Below are 13,868 nucleotides of genomic sequence, written 5' to 3'. Positions count from 1 at the left end.
TTTTTTCTTTTTTTTTTGCGAGTGGAGATACAAGAGATTTACAGCACTCTTTAAGCTACAACATATGTCCTTGAAAACACGCCACTACTGCACAGATCAAATTACTGAGACAGTACTTGTGCAGTAAAAGCAAAGGCGGCATACACATAGTTGCCCTAACTACAGTTCAGTTTTCATTTTAACTTAACGTGTCCTACTATTATAAGGCGCAAGCGTAGTAAAAAAAAAAAAAAAAACACGTGTAGAATGTGTCGAGGATACAATGTGTGACGCTTTTGCTGAATTCAATCACATCGATATCACATTTGAGATCAACATCATCTCAGGTACAAATGCACGCACACCACCAGTTGTGCGAAGTTTTTGCATGAAAAACGTCACTTCCCCGCAATCTAGAGGTCGAGGATATGCCATTGCGTTTGCACACGTTGAGTCACTCCTTGATTTTTTTCTTTTCTTACACAGTTTTTTTTTTTTCATATACGCAAGATCACCAAACGTAGATTTGAGGTCAGGCGCTTGCCGCGACGATTTCGCCACGAGTGCACGAAAGTTCCTAGCGTTCGCTTCGCAACGAGAAATCCGAAACCTCAGACTGGCCCCGTGCGCTTTTTTTTTTCTTCTTCCTCTGCTCAACACACTGCACGCTTTACGCGCAGCAGGACTCAAATAGCGTCTATCCTGCGCAACGGCCGCGTACAATTGCTTTTCACGCTCCATCGCGCAATACAAAACATAATCGACGGATGCACGGCGCGTTTTGCGCAACTGGCACGTATAGCGAGACGGTATTATCTGCGACGCTATAAACGCCGTATGGCTAGTGACGCCACGCCGTACCCCACGGATCACAACATCGCAATAGAGGCCCGCTTCTACAACTTTTCCTCGGGATCCCGAGCGCGAATTGAAGGGCCGCGCCCCCTCGACCACCTTTTTGATTTCCTTGACACGGTCCTTTGCCTCGGGCCACCCCGTGCCAAACAAGCGAAAGCTGCGCCACGCCTGTGGGTCACCACCGATGCCAAGATCGCCAGCGATCGTAGTAAACACCAGAACGCCGACTATAAGCGAGAGGGGTGATTCGAATCGCCGATGACGCGCCAAAGGACAACACACGCCGCGAAAAAAAAAACTGGTCGCCAGTGCCTCCGCCCCGTTCGTGGCACATACCGCCGCCCGGCTCTCTCCTAGGAATGCGCGCGATCTAACAGGTAGTGCAGCACGCAATTCCACGCAACGTACGCCACGGAGCTCAGAGATTCGTGCGGAGTTCGAAAGTGGTCGAAGTGGACGCTGTCAAACGCACCGCCAGCTAGCAATCGGCTCGCAATGTTTACTAATCACCGTTCCGAACCGGCCATAAGCGACGGACGGCGTCCGCAGAGGACGCTATTCCCCACGGTAACGGCCTCCGCTCCGGACTCTGTCGACGGAGACAGGAATTATCGACCATTTTGTGAGGCAATAGCACGATCGGAGACGAAAAGTTCGGCCGGAGTAGAGCGTTTTGGGCGTCGCCGATCGCAACATGGCGAAGCTAAGCCTCATAGCATACTTTCTTTTTTCGTGCAAACGCTCCCCGGGCGAGAAAAGTTTTGGATCGCTGTCATGGGTGCAACGGAGGGAGCACCGTTTCCAGGCGCGACTTACCAGAGGGTGAGCTGCTGATGGCCAGTGCAGGCTTGGCTTACTTCGTAAGAGGGCGCACCCTCGTATTCTTATCCCGTTCGTGCACTTCGATTAAAAAAACACAAATCCTCGAGAAAATCCGTCCGTCGCACCACGGAATCGCGGACACTCCCTCAACTCCCTGCTCATCAGAGCCAAACCGAATGCCGACGGCAGCGCCCCTAGCGTGCTTTTGCGCCGCGGACGTTGCCACAGAACACCTACCAGTTTGACGTTGCTTCATTCAATTTGATGCAATTTGTATCCGGTACATGGGACAAAAAGCACGTTTACAGGCGTGGCGCGTCCGTACCAGAGAACACATGTGCCTGTTCACGCAAGACCAGATCGGATGTGGTCGCTCCAAGCGTGTTAACTTCATAACTTTTCGGTTCTGCGTAATGATGTCATTAATCTCTTGGTTGAAACCATAGTTTCATACAATAATATTGTATGAAACTCTATGGTTTGAACCTTGGCTGAAATCTTCCCATGTCGGAATGTGGCAGGAACATTTTGTATAGATAATAACTTGTATAAATTGTCAGGGCCTGTCGACACAGCGAGATCTAACTTGGGTACCCACTCAACGAATGTCATGTGCAAATATCCAGGAAGTCGGTACTGAAATATTTATCAGCGAAATTTTCTATTTAACCAGTTGTAGGGTTCTATGGTAGGTGTTCTGTGGTTACACTATGAACCTCGTAATCTCTGCACATAAAGCAGGCAAGAAACGCGAGGAAAAAATGTATCTCAGGGACTGCGCGCTTTCACAAACAGCAGATAACTACTGAAAACTAACAATGTACCAATAAAGCTACGACTTCTACAGCCGTAGCAACTGCGGATGGCAACAGCACAACCGATTAAATCAGTTAACGTGTAAAGGCATGAGCAAAATTGCTCAAGTTGCCGTTGAAGCTGTCGAATGGCTTGTGAGAAACTATGGCGCCAATCAAAAAGCGCGTGGACATAAGTGAACCGCCAAGGTGGCGCTAGTTGTCTCCTCGATACACGGTAAGCGCTCACAGCTGATTGACGCACTTTCTAGCACTGAATACAACTCGTACGTGGATTCGCACGCTCGTTGGAGTATTTTCAGTAGTGTTTCTTTCTTTCGCGGTCCACCCGTGACACAGTGATCTGAACCGTGCGTTCCTGAATGTTTTCTCCCCGCCACAGGAGCGGACAGTGTGAATGGAACTCTTAGCAATGCCTAGGCTACGCGATTCACCGTCCGACTGAAAGGCCAATCGACCACAAGCGAAAACGCCATGGCGTCAATGCAGGTTAGTTTTCCGAAGCGCTATGTCGCTCGGTTTCGGGCCGCCGCTATCCGAAAACACATCGCCTAGCAGTGTGTTGTCGTGGTGTGACGCCTTCGTTCGCCTGTTTATTTGACTTGGTGGCGTACGCGATCACAACCGTTTTGTCGTTGCGGGTGGCCCCCAACGCGTGTTCTCTGCATTTTTCCATGGGGCCCCCCCACAGAAATGGCGCTTCTCGGAGCAAATGCATGCAAGTATCTAATGGACGCTCCTTCGACGTCTAGCGCGGGGAGTCTGTTCCTAGTAGGTGCTAACCCCACCCCGTTTCCTTTTCATGCTGCCGCGCTTTCGCGACGATGGAAACCGCGACTCAAAGATCCGCCACCCTGTGTTTATATTTTGGCAGAAGAGGCTTCAGAAGGAGCTGCTCTCCATGCAGAAAGAGCCGCCGCCGGGCGTGAACGTAGACATTGACAACGTTGGATCCAACCTAACGCAGTAAGTGCACCCCCCCCCCCCCCCCCGCTTCTCTTGCGTTTTATTGTACTACGTCAAAAGTTACCTGCCGAGGCTGCTAAAGCAAGCGCGGTACTGCGCGCTCGTGGTTTCTCATGTTTCGCGCACGCGATCATATTTCGCGTGCGCGATCCCTTGAACAAGTTTTCGATTCCACCTGTGTCACACGACGCGCGGAGCTTTTGTTTAGTTCTGTTGTAGTCTTTGTCGCGTCTCCCGTATCTGGCATGCTACAACGGTCGAGATAAGTAGTACGGCTGCTGGTACGCGCGCCTATCTCTAGCATCGTTTGCCGTCTCTCTTGTCCACGCAAAATTTCCGTGCAGTTCGAGCTAGATCCACGCTAAAGCTTGGAGTTCTGACTTCTAAGCGCCGTGCACGTTTTTCTCGGTTTCCCGACCTGTCTTAACGCACGTAGGTGCATTTAGGCACACCTACCTGTGTCAGGAATCAAACTGAAATAACGTATAGATGTTGTCACGAGAGAGCAAACTATTATGCCGTCTAAAGATGTTTATACTAGGTACTATGATTGGTGCTCCGTAGTTTCGTATTGAATGTTTTGCTACAGAACTGTTCATTCACTTTTCGCAGGTGGATCGTTGACATGGAAGGTGCCAAAGGCACGCTATACGAAGGAGAGAAGTTTCAGCTGCTGTTCAAGTTTAGCTCCAAATATCCATTCGACTCTCCAGAGGTATGCGCTTGATCTGAGATGCCAGCTAGTTGGGCGGAAGTGCAAAGTGATTAACGTAATGGAGTGCACACAGATGTTGGTATCTTTAAAGTTTCCAGTCTAGAGCTTTCATCTAAATACTTTTACATTTTGTTGAACAGCTTATTGCATGCACACTCGATGGTAAAGCAAAGAAATGCATGTGCAACAATGAATAAATTGTCATCTTGCATGCGTTTCTTTACTTTGAAGCGGCGCTTGCACTGCATCCATGTCGTGAACGGCGTGAGCACATAGATGCCACCTTATGCCGTAAACAGTAGAATCATTGCACTGCATCCTTTAGGGTGTGCTCTGTGTTCCATTACTGGAATGGTCATCTGGCTTGAGAAAACTCTGTGCTTGGCAATTCCTGTGAACAATGCTTTGCATGCTGATGTTGCCTGCATAGTTCTTTGCTTCTTTCAACACTGTGTGCCGATTACATTGCCTTTAAAAAAGATGTGCCCAAGATTGATAGCAAGTATTGTTAAGAAAACATTATAAGTTTAAAAACTTGACGTACACCTACCAAGCACTATGCATACACCATAAAATGATTGTAGTGTTAGCTATAAAAGCAACAGCAAAACCTCTTTTTAAATCTGTTCACCTGTAACATACGTACTGTTAACACAGAGGAATGGACTCCTAGTCGCTTGGCAGCAGCATCTAAATATATTGTCATTAACTTCTTAGTGCATGTATGAATCTTTCCTTTGTGAATATGACTGATGGTGCATTGTTTCGCTACAGATTTATTGCAACGGGTGTCAGACTTGTGCTCTCAGTAAAGGTCAAAGTTACATTACTGATTTGGTCTATGGTATTTCAAACTTAGTAGACAAGCAGAGAATGCTGCTTGTTTGGAAGTTCTCACGTGCTGTCCCCTTCATGTACTGTTGCCACAATTATCATGCGCAGAAACGTTATCCTTATTCTTCCCGCCTTGCAATTGTTTACGATCTCGCAAAACCATGCCTATTTTTATCATTTGCTTGAATGTGCAACCAGAATACGCTTGAAAAGAGGCACTGCTGCAACAGTGGCAAACATCGTTATTCCAAAAACTATAGAACACCAAGAGGAAAAAATAATTACACAAGCCATATGTTCTGTACATGTAATGACCCTTTCAATTTGTACGATTTCTAGTCAGTTGTTTCTTTGCCAAAATTTAGCAGTCTTGGGGACTCTTTTGTGTCTCCTGATATTTTTTTAAGCATATCTTGCATGTTTGCTAAAATCCCATTTTTCCAGTTTGGCAAATGCCGCAGATCTGTACAGCGCTATGGAAGGTGTTGCTTTTCGGATGCTTTGATCATCTTGGGGCTTGGATACTTCCGCACTAAAGAAACTCAAATCGCACTGTTTGGCTTGCGGTCAGAGATAATTGCAGTTTGCTCGCACGCTTGATCAAACACAATACGGTCCTCGCAAATACACTTCTATTGCAAAAAATTGACGTGAAACAATGTAGGTATGGGTTTCTGGAAGGGGCAAATGTCACCTGCCAATTTCTGTAAGGCATTGCATTCGATGTGTAAGTATGTCTCAAAAGGTGTGATAAGTGGCCTTTTGTTCGCCTGCTGTACTGTGTTCATTTCTTGTGTGTGCTACACAGTGTAGTACATTGTTGTTGGTATAGAAATAATTGCACTCTGGCAGTGCCGAACCCGTAGTTAAACTTCATCCGGACATGTGTTATAAACTTTGTGGTTGTAACATTGCATTGATGGCAGGACTCTTTTTTTCTGTTCACTTTGTTATAGCTGGTTGTTGCACAACGTGTGTTCAAATTAAAAGGTGTGAAACATCTTAACAACAAGATCGTTAGCATAGATGTCTATGCTGCTATGAGAGAACGTAGTGAAACATCTAAAGATGATTTGCATGCGCAGGAGAGGGCAGATACGCTTATAAAGAGTGCTGTCCGATTGACACAGCAGTGTGTGTGAGCACAAGATGGCGTCCACATTGCAAAGTTCGATGATTGAGGAGCTGCGAGCTGCCATCTGATTTCCGAAAGTGGAAGGTGTCGAGCCGGCCAGCATTTATCACCTGCGATTTGCACGCGTTTCGTCTTATGGAAAAAAAATCGAAAAAAGAAGCACATCAACTCGAACGACAAATGCAAGGATACTGTAAAGGTCTTGGTCTCATCACGGCCACAGGAATTCTGGAAATTAGGAATTCTTAGGCTCATTCACTGATGGGATAATTGTGATCGGGCACTTGACGTACACCGTGAACGACGTCTTCATTTGCAGCCGTAGTGTTGTTTGGTACCTTCTCTTTCGAACAACCCTGACATCTGAGTTGAACTGCATAATCTTGGCACTTTGTGCACTTCTTCAACATTTTGTTTCTTCTCTATTCTTGCCGCAGGTGACCTTCCTGGGGCCCAACATTCCGGTGCACCCTCACGTGTACAGCAATGGCCACATCTGCCTGTCCATCCTGACAGACGACTGGTCGCCCGCCCTGTCCGTGCAGTCCGTCTGCCTCAGCATCATCTCCATGCTGTCCAGCTGCAAGGAGAAGGTGCGCGTGTGCACTTTGGGTTGGCGAAGGGAAACGGGACACGTTTCGATGGGATGTCGGTCGGACAACTGATTCAGCGTTTTTGGATGCGCCACGCTTTTCTGACAACTTCAGCATTCGAAGGCAGAAGATAGATGAGGAAAAATAGTCAAAACATAGACAGGCAAACGTTGCTGCCCTGTAAAAAACCAAACAAGTTCACTTTTCAAAACGTTTGTTTAGTGACGTTCTCTCTTCCATGTTTTTTAACTAAGATTGTGGCAAGAACAGCTGGGCTAGGACACACTATCACTCCTGAAAACAAAATAGCGAATTCGAGTACGACATTAACAGATTACAGAAATAAAAATTTTTCAACATGAAACTTTGGGTCGCGAGGTCTATGAGTCACCAATAGAAAAAAAAGAACAAAAACTAATGTGCTGTGTTAATAGACAGGTAAACTCTTCTTCATTGGTTTACTTACTGAAGCCCCTATTCAGAACACAGTCAAGGTATTCCGTTGATGGTGTTGACATAACTCGTCAAATTACCTCTTTTATGAACTGTACAATGATGAGGCTTGTTCAAAGCAAAGTTTCACTTCCAAACATGATGTATTGTGTCGTCGCGTTAGGACCACGAAAGTACAACTGTCTTTTTTTGTGATCCCTGTTATGAGCTCAAGAGAAGTTTGACGGTGAGAATTTTCCATGCAGCGTAGCGTGACAAGACATTTTTAAAACTGTAGACTGAGCCAGAGTTCGTAACTTCGTGAAAAAAGTTCAGGAGAGTTGGCAGGCACATCTCGGTTTGCTTTCAGTATGCACAAACTGATGTTTTGAAATGCTAATTAGCCTGGTGACTAGGAGGGTGTGGGTTTGATTTCTGGCCACAGCAGCCACACCTCGGTGGGATTGTTATACAAATAAATAATAAAAGAATAAGAAAAAAAGAGAGAGAGGCTTGTATGTCATTTCCACTTCTGTGAAATGTTCAAAAATGTGTCAACCGAGCACCCAGTGATAGTTTTCTCTGATATATAGGTAAACATGTAGGGTTTCCCGAGCGTAATTAGAACCTCGTTTGTGACATGTGGGGTCCTGTTTGCTGAGCTTGATAGACTTTCCGTTTTTTACGGTAGTTTACATATGCTGTCAGTCCCATGTTTTCAAAACGTTTTAGCAATTGAGTTAATGCAATTGCTCGTTGGCTATTTCTGTTAATTGTATCATTATGAACCTTAGTTAATTTTCACCCATGTTTGAGCATTGCTGGACTTGCTTTTATGGCCTGCATTGAGTGCTTTACTGTGGGAATGATCACGCTACACGAGATAACATGAGAAAGCCAGGAACCTGAAGCGCTCCGCACTAAAAATGCCACTGTCCGAATGTGGTTGCGCTGCTGTTCCATTGTGAAGTATGACCAACTAGCTCAGGCTTCAGGCTTGTTACGATGAATTTGGTGCGCATTAAGGAGCCCCAAGTGGTCAAATTTAATCCGGTGTCTCCCCCCACCTCCCTCCTCTTTGTGAAGTGCCTCATAATTATAATATAGGTAGTTTTGGTATGTGAAACCTCAGAATTTGAGTTCTATTTTACTTCTTTCAGAAGCGACCACCTGACAACTCGCTCTATGTAAAGACATGCAACAAAAACCCCAAGAAGACCAAGTGGTGGTACCATGGTAAGTCTGCCATTCACTGTGCCAGTAGTATACTGTAGAACCTCGTTCATTCTGGAAAGCTGGCACAAGTATGTGGTAAACAGTAGTACACCGTAACTGCTGGTTACAAATCTCCTAACAGAGGCCGCTGGTATTATTAAAGTAATAATACATAAACAGTGAATGGAAATTTCTGAAATGATTGATTGATATGTGGCGTTTAACATCCCAAAACCACCATATGATTATGAAAGACGCTGTAGTGGAGGGCTCCGGAAATTTCGACAACCTGGGGTTTTTTAACGTGCACCGAAATCTGAGCACATGGGCCTACAACATTTCCGCCTCCATCGGAAATGCAGCCGCCGCAGCCGGGATTCGATCCCGTGACCTGCGGGTCAGCAGCCAAGTACCTGAGCCACTAGACCACCGCGGCGGGGCAACGTCTGAAATGAAACAGCCGGTTACATGGAACAACTGGCCCAATTGATTGGTTTAATACTTGAATTTGGCCCTCCATTTATCTCTCTGTAAGCAAATCGTCTGTTAAACAGAACATAATTTTTTGGTACCATCAGGTTCCGTTTAAAGAAAGTCTACTGCATCTGGGGTTTATGTCCCAAAACCAAAGGGAAGAAATAAGTGTGGTGCCACAGTAAATGTTGCTTATAGTCAACACAAGGTCTTTCTTTTCCCTTTTTACTAAAGTGCAGGAAAGAATTTTCAGCTCTCTGATTTTCAGCCACCGTGCAATAAATTGCATGTGGTGGCAATACCAAGCAGAATTTCATAACTATGGCAGGGAACACGTGCACTATGCTAATTAGTGCAACGTTATTCATGAGTACGCTGTCAATACCAAGGAGTATTTCATAACTATGACAGGGAATGCGTGCACAGTAGCAAACATTGCAGCAGAGTGGGCGGATGATTAGACTCGTCCAACTTTTCTTGATATGCATGTGCAAATCTGTACCATGATAAACACTCAAACCTCGATATAACAAAATATCAGTTATAACAAAGCGAATGAAAAGTAATCCTGCAATAGACATTGTAATTAGAAATATACCTTTATAATAAATTTTTGGATATAATGAACTAATTTTTGTGCAATATGCTACTTCGTCACAATGAGGTTTGAATGTACTGTGGTCCAAAACTGGTCCTGCTTCATTAAAACAGTACCTGCTGCATAACGCCAATCGTCTCTGGACAGTTGTGAGCAGCACGTCACCTACCGAGTTCGCATGATCACCGCTGAAGTGCTTCCTATTCTGTATGGGCACATTTGCCATGAAATTGTTTCTTTTTTCATACCCGTCCCGACTATGCCAGGGTGTGTTGAGGTTGATGGGGAACTGCTTTGGCTTTTCTTGGCAAGCTGTGCTCCACGTCACTGCAGTAAACCACCACTCCTATTGAAGTATGCCGTACACTTTCAACCGAGCCAGCAGTGCTGCACCACATGCACTGCCAAGGTGATAGCTCAATGGCACGTACGAGACTCAGACTCAAATGTGGCATCCAATTTCTAATTATTAGTATGTGAAATTGCTTGAGATAACCTTGTCATGTGGCGACGAGCCGTATTTAAAGATAGTGTTGGCTGTCATCTATGCATTCGAGTCCAAATTTGGATGATATGACCCAAATTTAAGACTATGGAAATGAAAGTACAGTCGACTCCCACTAAACGAAACTCGCTTAAACGGGAGATCCGCATAAACAAAACTATCTAGGCACATTTGGTTTGTCTCCTGTATATTTAATGATAAAAAGTTTCAGGTAATCTGAACTTTTTTTTTTTTTTTCGCTTACATCGGTTAAATGAAACTAAAACGGGCACGGCAGTTTAGCAACCAAGAAACAAATGCCGAAGCTAGCCTAGCCAAGCCAATCCAGGGATTGCACATGTTTGCACACGCAGAGCAGCAAATAATCCATCTCGTTTCCACCTTTATTGTGTCCATCTCGTCGTGAACTTGTGATGGAAACAAAAAACAGCAGCAAAATGCACTTTTGCTCACAACGAAATTAAAAATAATTCAAGAACTTGACCGCAACGACCTATCAAACACAGAAATCGTGAAGAAGTTCAATATTCCCAAGTCCACACTGCTGAGGATACTCAAGAACAAAGGGAAAATTGAAGAAGCTGCAAAGCTTCGGTACTTCACCACGAACAGAATGCGGATGAGAACGGCGGCGTGCAAAGAAATCGAAGATGCTCTTTTTCTCTGATTCAAGCATGCGCGCAGTGCGAACTTCCCAATCAGCGGCCCAGTTTTCGAAGAGAAGGCCAAAGAGATTGCTACTCGCATGGGGATCGAGCACTTGTGGGTGAGCGATGAATGTATAAGCCGTTTTAAAAAGCGGCATGGTCTTGTCTTTAAGATAGTTTCTGGAAAAAGTGCGGCTGTAAACAGAAATATCTGTAAGCAATATTAGCAACATTTTGCTCTATAACCAACTGTACAAATATTGTATACTTTAAAATGTTTTTGTTCAGTCAGCCACAGGCGGTGCTTTTGAAATAAAGTCATATTTCATTCATTTTGTGGGCCTTGCCTAAATGAAACTTCTCATAAATAGAACCAATTTTCTTGCCTCTTCGAGTTCCGTCTAAAAGGAGTCTACTGTATATGCCTTGCCTGCTCTCAATTGTCCCGTTTACAAAATTAAGTACATAATCTCAGACACACTTTCATGCTTTTCCGACACTTATCTGTAAGGGCATTGTGGCACTCTTGACTTGGCTGCGTTGCTTGATCAGCAATTCTGAACTTTGATCGTAAGGTTACAGTCTTGAGTGCTGGCGCATGTGCTGTCTCTACCACAGAGTTTCTTAAATATACACTAAAGGGAACTCTGGCGCTTTACGTTCATTCCGGCTTCGTGTGGCTTGAAGCTGCTTTGTCACGAAACAACAATCGGCAAATGTTCGACAGTTGCGCTTCACCACTTTTACCTTTTGAAATCATCATTTCAAATTGGCTCACAAAGTTCAAAACAGTCTGTTCTTTGTTTGAAACAAAACCAAAACATAGCAATAAAGGAAGCCACTAGTGGAATTCGCTCCCGTAAGCACGAAGGCTAGGCAAATTCATGTCATACCCGTAATTCCCATGGTCGCTGTTCGACCCCAGTGCCGGGGTCCCCTCTAGTTTAACTTAAGGAAACTTTATGATCTCTACACTCGTGTGGAGGGTTCGTGCAGGTGCTGTACTCTCACCGCTTCCTCTGCGTTGAGCCGTCAGACGGCGCAAAAGCCACTTCTCTTTCTGGAGCGACTGTCGTAGGGGGAACCTCCTTAAGGTTGAGGCTTGTTTCTTGGTGTGCGTCGTAGGTGTGATGAGCACGATCATCACAGACCACTGGATTGTGCCATATGTGGCGTCTCAACAGGCCCTACAACGCATTTCGTATCACTGGAAACAAGAGGAGGTCTGTGCACGTTCCCCACCAGGGGGAACGTGCACAGACCTCCTCTTTGCCGATTTCAGGCTAGATACCACAAAGCAGTAATAATGAAGGTAAAATGAAATTCAAAACTTAGAACAACATACCATGTATGACCAACAAGCCTTGTACTGTGTAATTGTACACAGCTTTTGTCACTTGTTTACATGCGTGAGTGGTCTATGTCACAGGTGAGTTAAGGTAACACTGAACAATCCTACTGCTTCGCCTGCTCCTCATCATTTACTTGGTGGATATGCGGTGTTGTTTTCGCTTGAACCAGTGTTCTTTAGAGCTACTATGTGGGGTTGGATCCAAATCTGGTAGCCACTGGCCTTTGCAATTTGTTGCCATCACGTTCATTGCTTCACAATTGCAGCTGAACTGATAATGCTGCTAACATTAACATTTTTTTTTTCTTTCTTTCCCCTCTGCCACTTTGCTAGACGACTCGGTCTGATGCCAGGGTGCGCCTCCTATCTCACCTCTGCCACTTCCTCTAGTCACGCTGCCCTGATTGCTTGGTCGGTGCTGCCATCTGCCAGTGGAATAAATTGACTCATCCGGTATGTCCCTTCCCGGTGCAGCGGAAGTGAGTAGTGTCGGGCACAAAAAAAAAAAAAAAAAAAAAAAGCCTAACACCTCTCTGCCTGCAAGTGGTGACAACAGGCGGCGGCAGCAGCGGCACGGCTTCGAGAATGGCCACTTCGACGTGCAGCCTCGTTTTTGGGCAGGCCCCGGGGGCTCTCGGCTGGGCCACACCAACTACTACCGCACTGGACGAATAAAACTGTAGTTTCATTTTTTTTTTAATTATGTTCCCTCCAAGCTTAGAACCGTTTGCTAGTGACTTGTCGAGACCAAGGACGACTTCAATTGTTGGATGGACCCCGCTAGCCAACGTGACTGCCATCGGTGAATGAACGAAGCCTGTGCAGATAAGGAAAAAAAAAGTGTTTTAAATATAAAATAAAGCCCGTTGCAAGAAGTTATAACAGTGCCGCCAGTTGAGAGGACAAGTGTGTTTTTCTTCCCCTTTTAAACGTTGTTGTGCGATGTATGGCGTCTAGGAATAAAGACCATGCCAATTTTACGTCTGCCTTTTCATTGTTTGCAAAAAAAAGAATTTTCATTACTTACCGCATCTGGCAGTGCTGACATTACCTGACGAATATCAGGACTGCTGCATCTGTTGAAGCGAAGGATGGGGCTGTCACTTTTAAAGGGCACCAACGTGAAAATTTTGGGTTGTCATTTGTTGGCGTCTAATAAAGGCCAAGACCTCAAGGGCCCAAAAAGTGATCTACTAAGTACCTTGAAAAAAGTAATTGCAGTGTGTTTTTGAACAGTAGTTGCTTTTGCTGCTGTACACTGACGTTGCAGCACAGTATATCACTATTTTTCCACAGCTACTCCTCACTGTGGCTCTGTTGGTGATGCACAGGTGGCCGTTTTGGTAGTTTAGTTGTCCAATTTCATCACAACCAGCCAGACTGCATAGGGAAGTTACCAGAATTCGTACTATAACCTGACGTCAAGCTAGTGTCAATGTCAATAAACGAGTCACAGGAAAATTGACTAATATCAAAATATCTTACCAGCACTTGCGGAGCATCACCCTTGTTCAGATTTGTATCCATACAGAAGATTTGTATGGCAGTGTAAACGCTCCTTCTAAAAACGTGTCAGCATCCCTTTAGAGTTTTATGATGGCATCTCCCACTAAGCTGCTTATTTCTACAAGAATGCACTGATGTAGCATTTATTCTCGTATACCTTAGTTCAGTCACCATGCGTAATAGATTAATAAGAATCACTTGGCAGCATTTGTGCAAATTCGAAAATATGCATTTCCAAACTACAACAAGTGTACCTGGGAATTGTACTCGCGCACAAAAGCATTAAAAAACAGTGAGGGCGGGTTGATTGAAGTTTATGGCCAACAAAGCACTTTACGATTTTTAGTGGGCACAACTGGGCATTGGTCACTACTGGCCATTACGTATGCTCACTAAGTTAGTATGTAATGTCGGTGGATAACG

General features: G+C 45.0%; 2 protein-coding genes across 4 annotated transcripts in view; one reads left to right on the top strand and one right to left on the bottom strand.

The window, feature by feature from the left end:
- The window catches only part of cora (erythrocyte membrane protein band 4.1 like coracle), a 63,280-nt gene extending 61,430 nt beyond the window's left edge, over window positions 1-1,850 (bottom strand). The window contains exon 1 of one of the 2 annotated variants that reach the window (XM_075873708.1): window positions 1,654-1,850. The gene's annotated coding sequence lies outside the window, so the exon portion shown is untranslated. The remainder of the gene's footprint in view (window positions 1-1,653) is intronic. The other variant, XM_075873710.1, reaches the window with a different exon arrangement.
- Window positions 1,851-2,698: 848 nt separating this feature from the next.
- On the top strand, window positions 2,699-12,919 carry LOC119163295 (ubiquitin-conjugating enzyme E2 W). Of its 2 annotated transcripts, XM_075873713.1 has the most exons (7): window positions 2,699-2,963; window positions 3,166-3,245; window positions 3,349-3,440; window positions 4,053-4,155; window positions 6,562-6,717; window positions 8,310-8,385; window positions 12,273-12,919. In XM_075873713.1, exons 2-7 carry the CDS (start codon window positions 3,168-3,170, stop codon window positions 12,284-12,286), a joined length of 519 nt encoding a protein of 172 aa, XP_075729828.1. In that variant the 5' UTR covers window positions 2,699-2,963; window positions 3,166-3,167; the 3' UTR covers window positions 12,287-12,919. The 2 variants fall into 2 exon arrangements, with proteins under 2 accessions (XP_075729828.1, XP_037271156.1); XM_037415259.2 differs by lacking the exon at window positions 3,166-3,245 and having other exon boundaries at window positions 2,704-2,963.
- The last annotated feature ends 949 nt before the right edge of the window (window positions 12,920-13,868 follow it).

Source organism: Rhipicephalus microplus, chromosome 9, assembly GCF_043290135.1.
Source record: "Rhipicephalus microplus isolate Deutch F79 chromosome 9, USDA_Rmic, whole genome shotgun sequence".
Classification (NCBI taxonomy): Eukaryota; Metazoa; Arthropoda; class Arachnida; order Ixodida; family Ixodidae; genus Rhipicephalus; species Rhipicephalus microplus.
Note: the sequence above shows the minus strand (reverse complement) of the source record. Positions and strands in the feature narration are given on the sequence as shown.

Excerpts from the sequence above, each read along its gene's own strand:
- LOC119163295 (XM_075873713.1), top strand. The coding sequence starts at position 3,168 with ATGGCGCTTCTCGGAGCAAATGCATGCAAGTATCTAATGGACGCTCCT. Across the intron at positions 3,441-4,052 it reads GTTGGATCCAACCTAACGCA|GTGGATCGTTGACATGGAAG; the intron begins GTAAGTGCACCC and ends CACTTTTCGCAG. Across the intron at positions 4,156-6,561 it reads ATCCATTCGACTCTCCAGAG|GTGACCTTCCTGGGGCCCAA; the intron begins GTATGCGCTTGA and ends TTCTTGCCGCAG.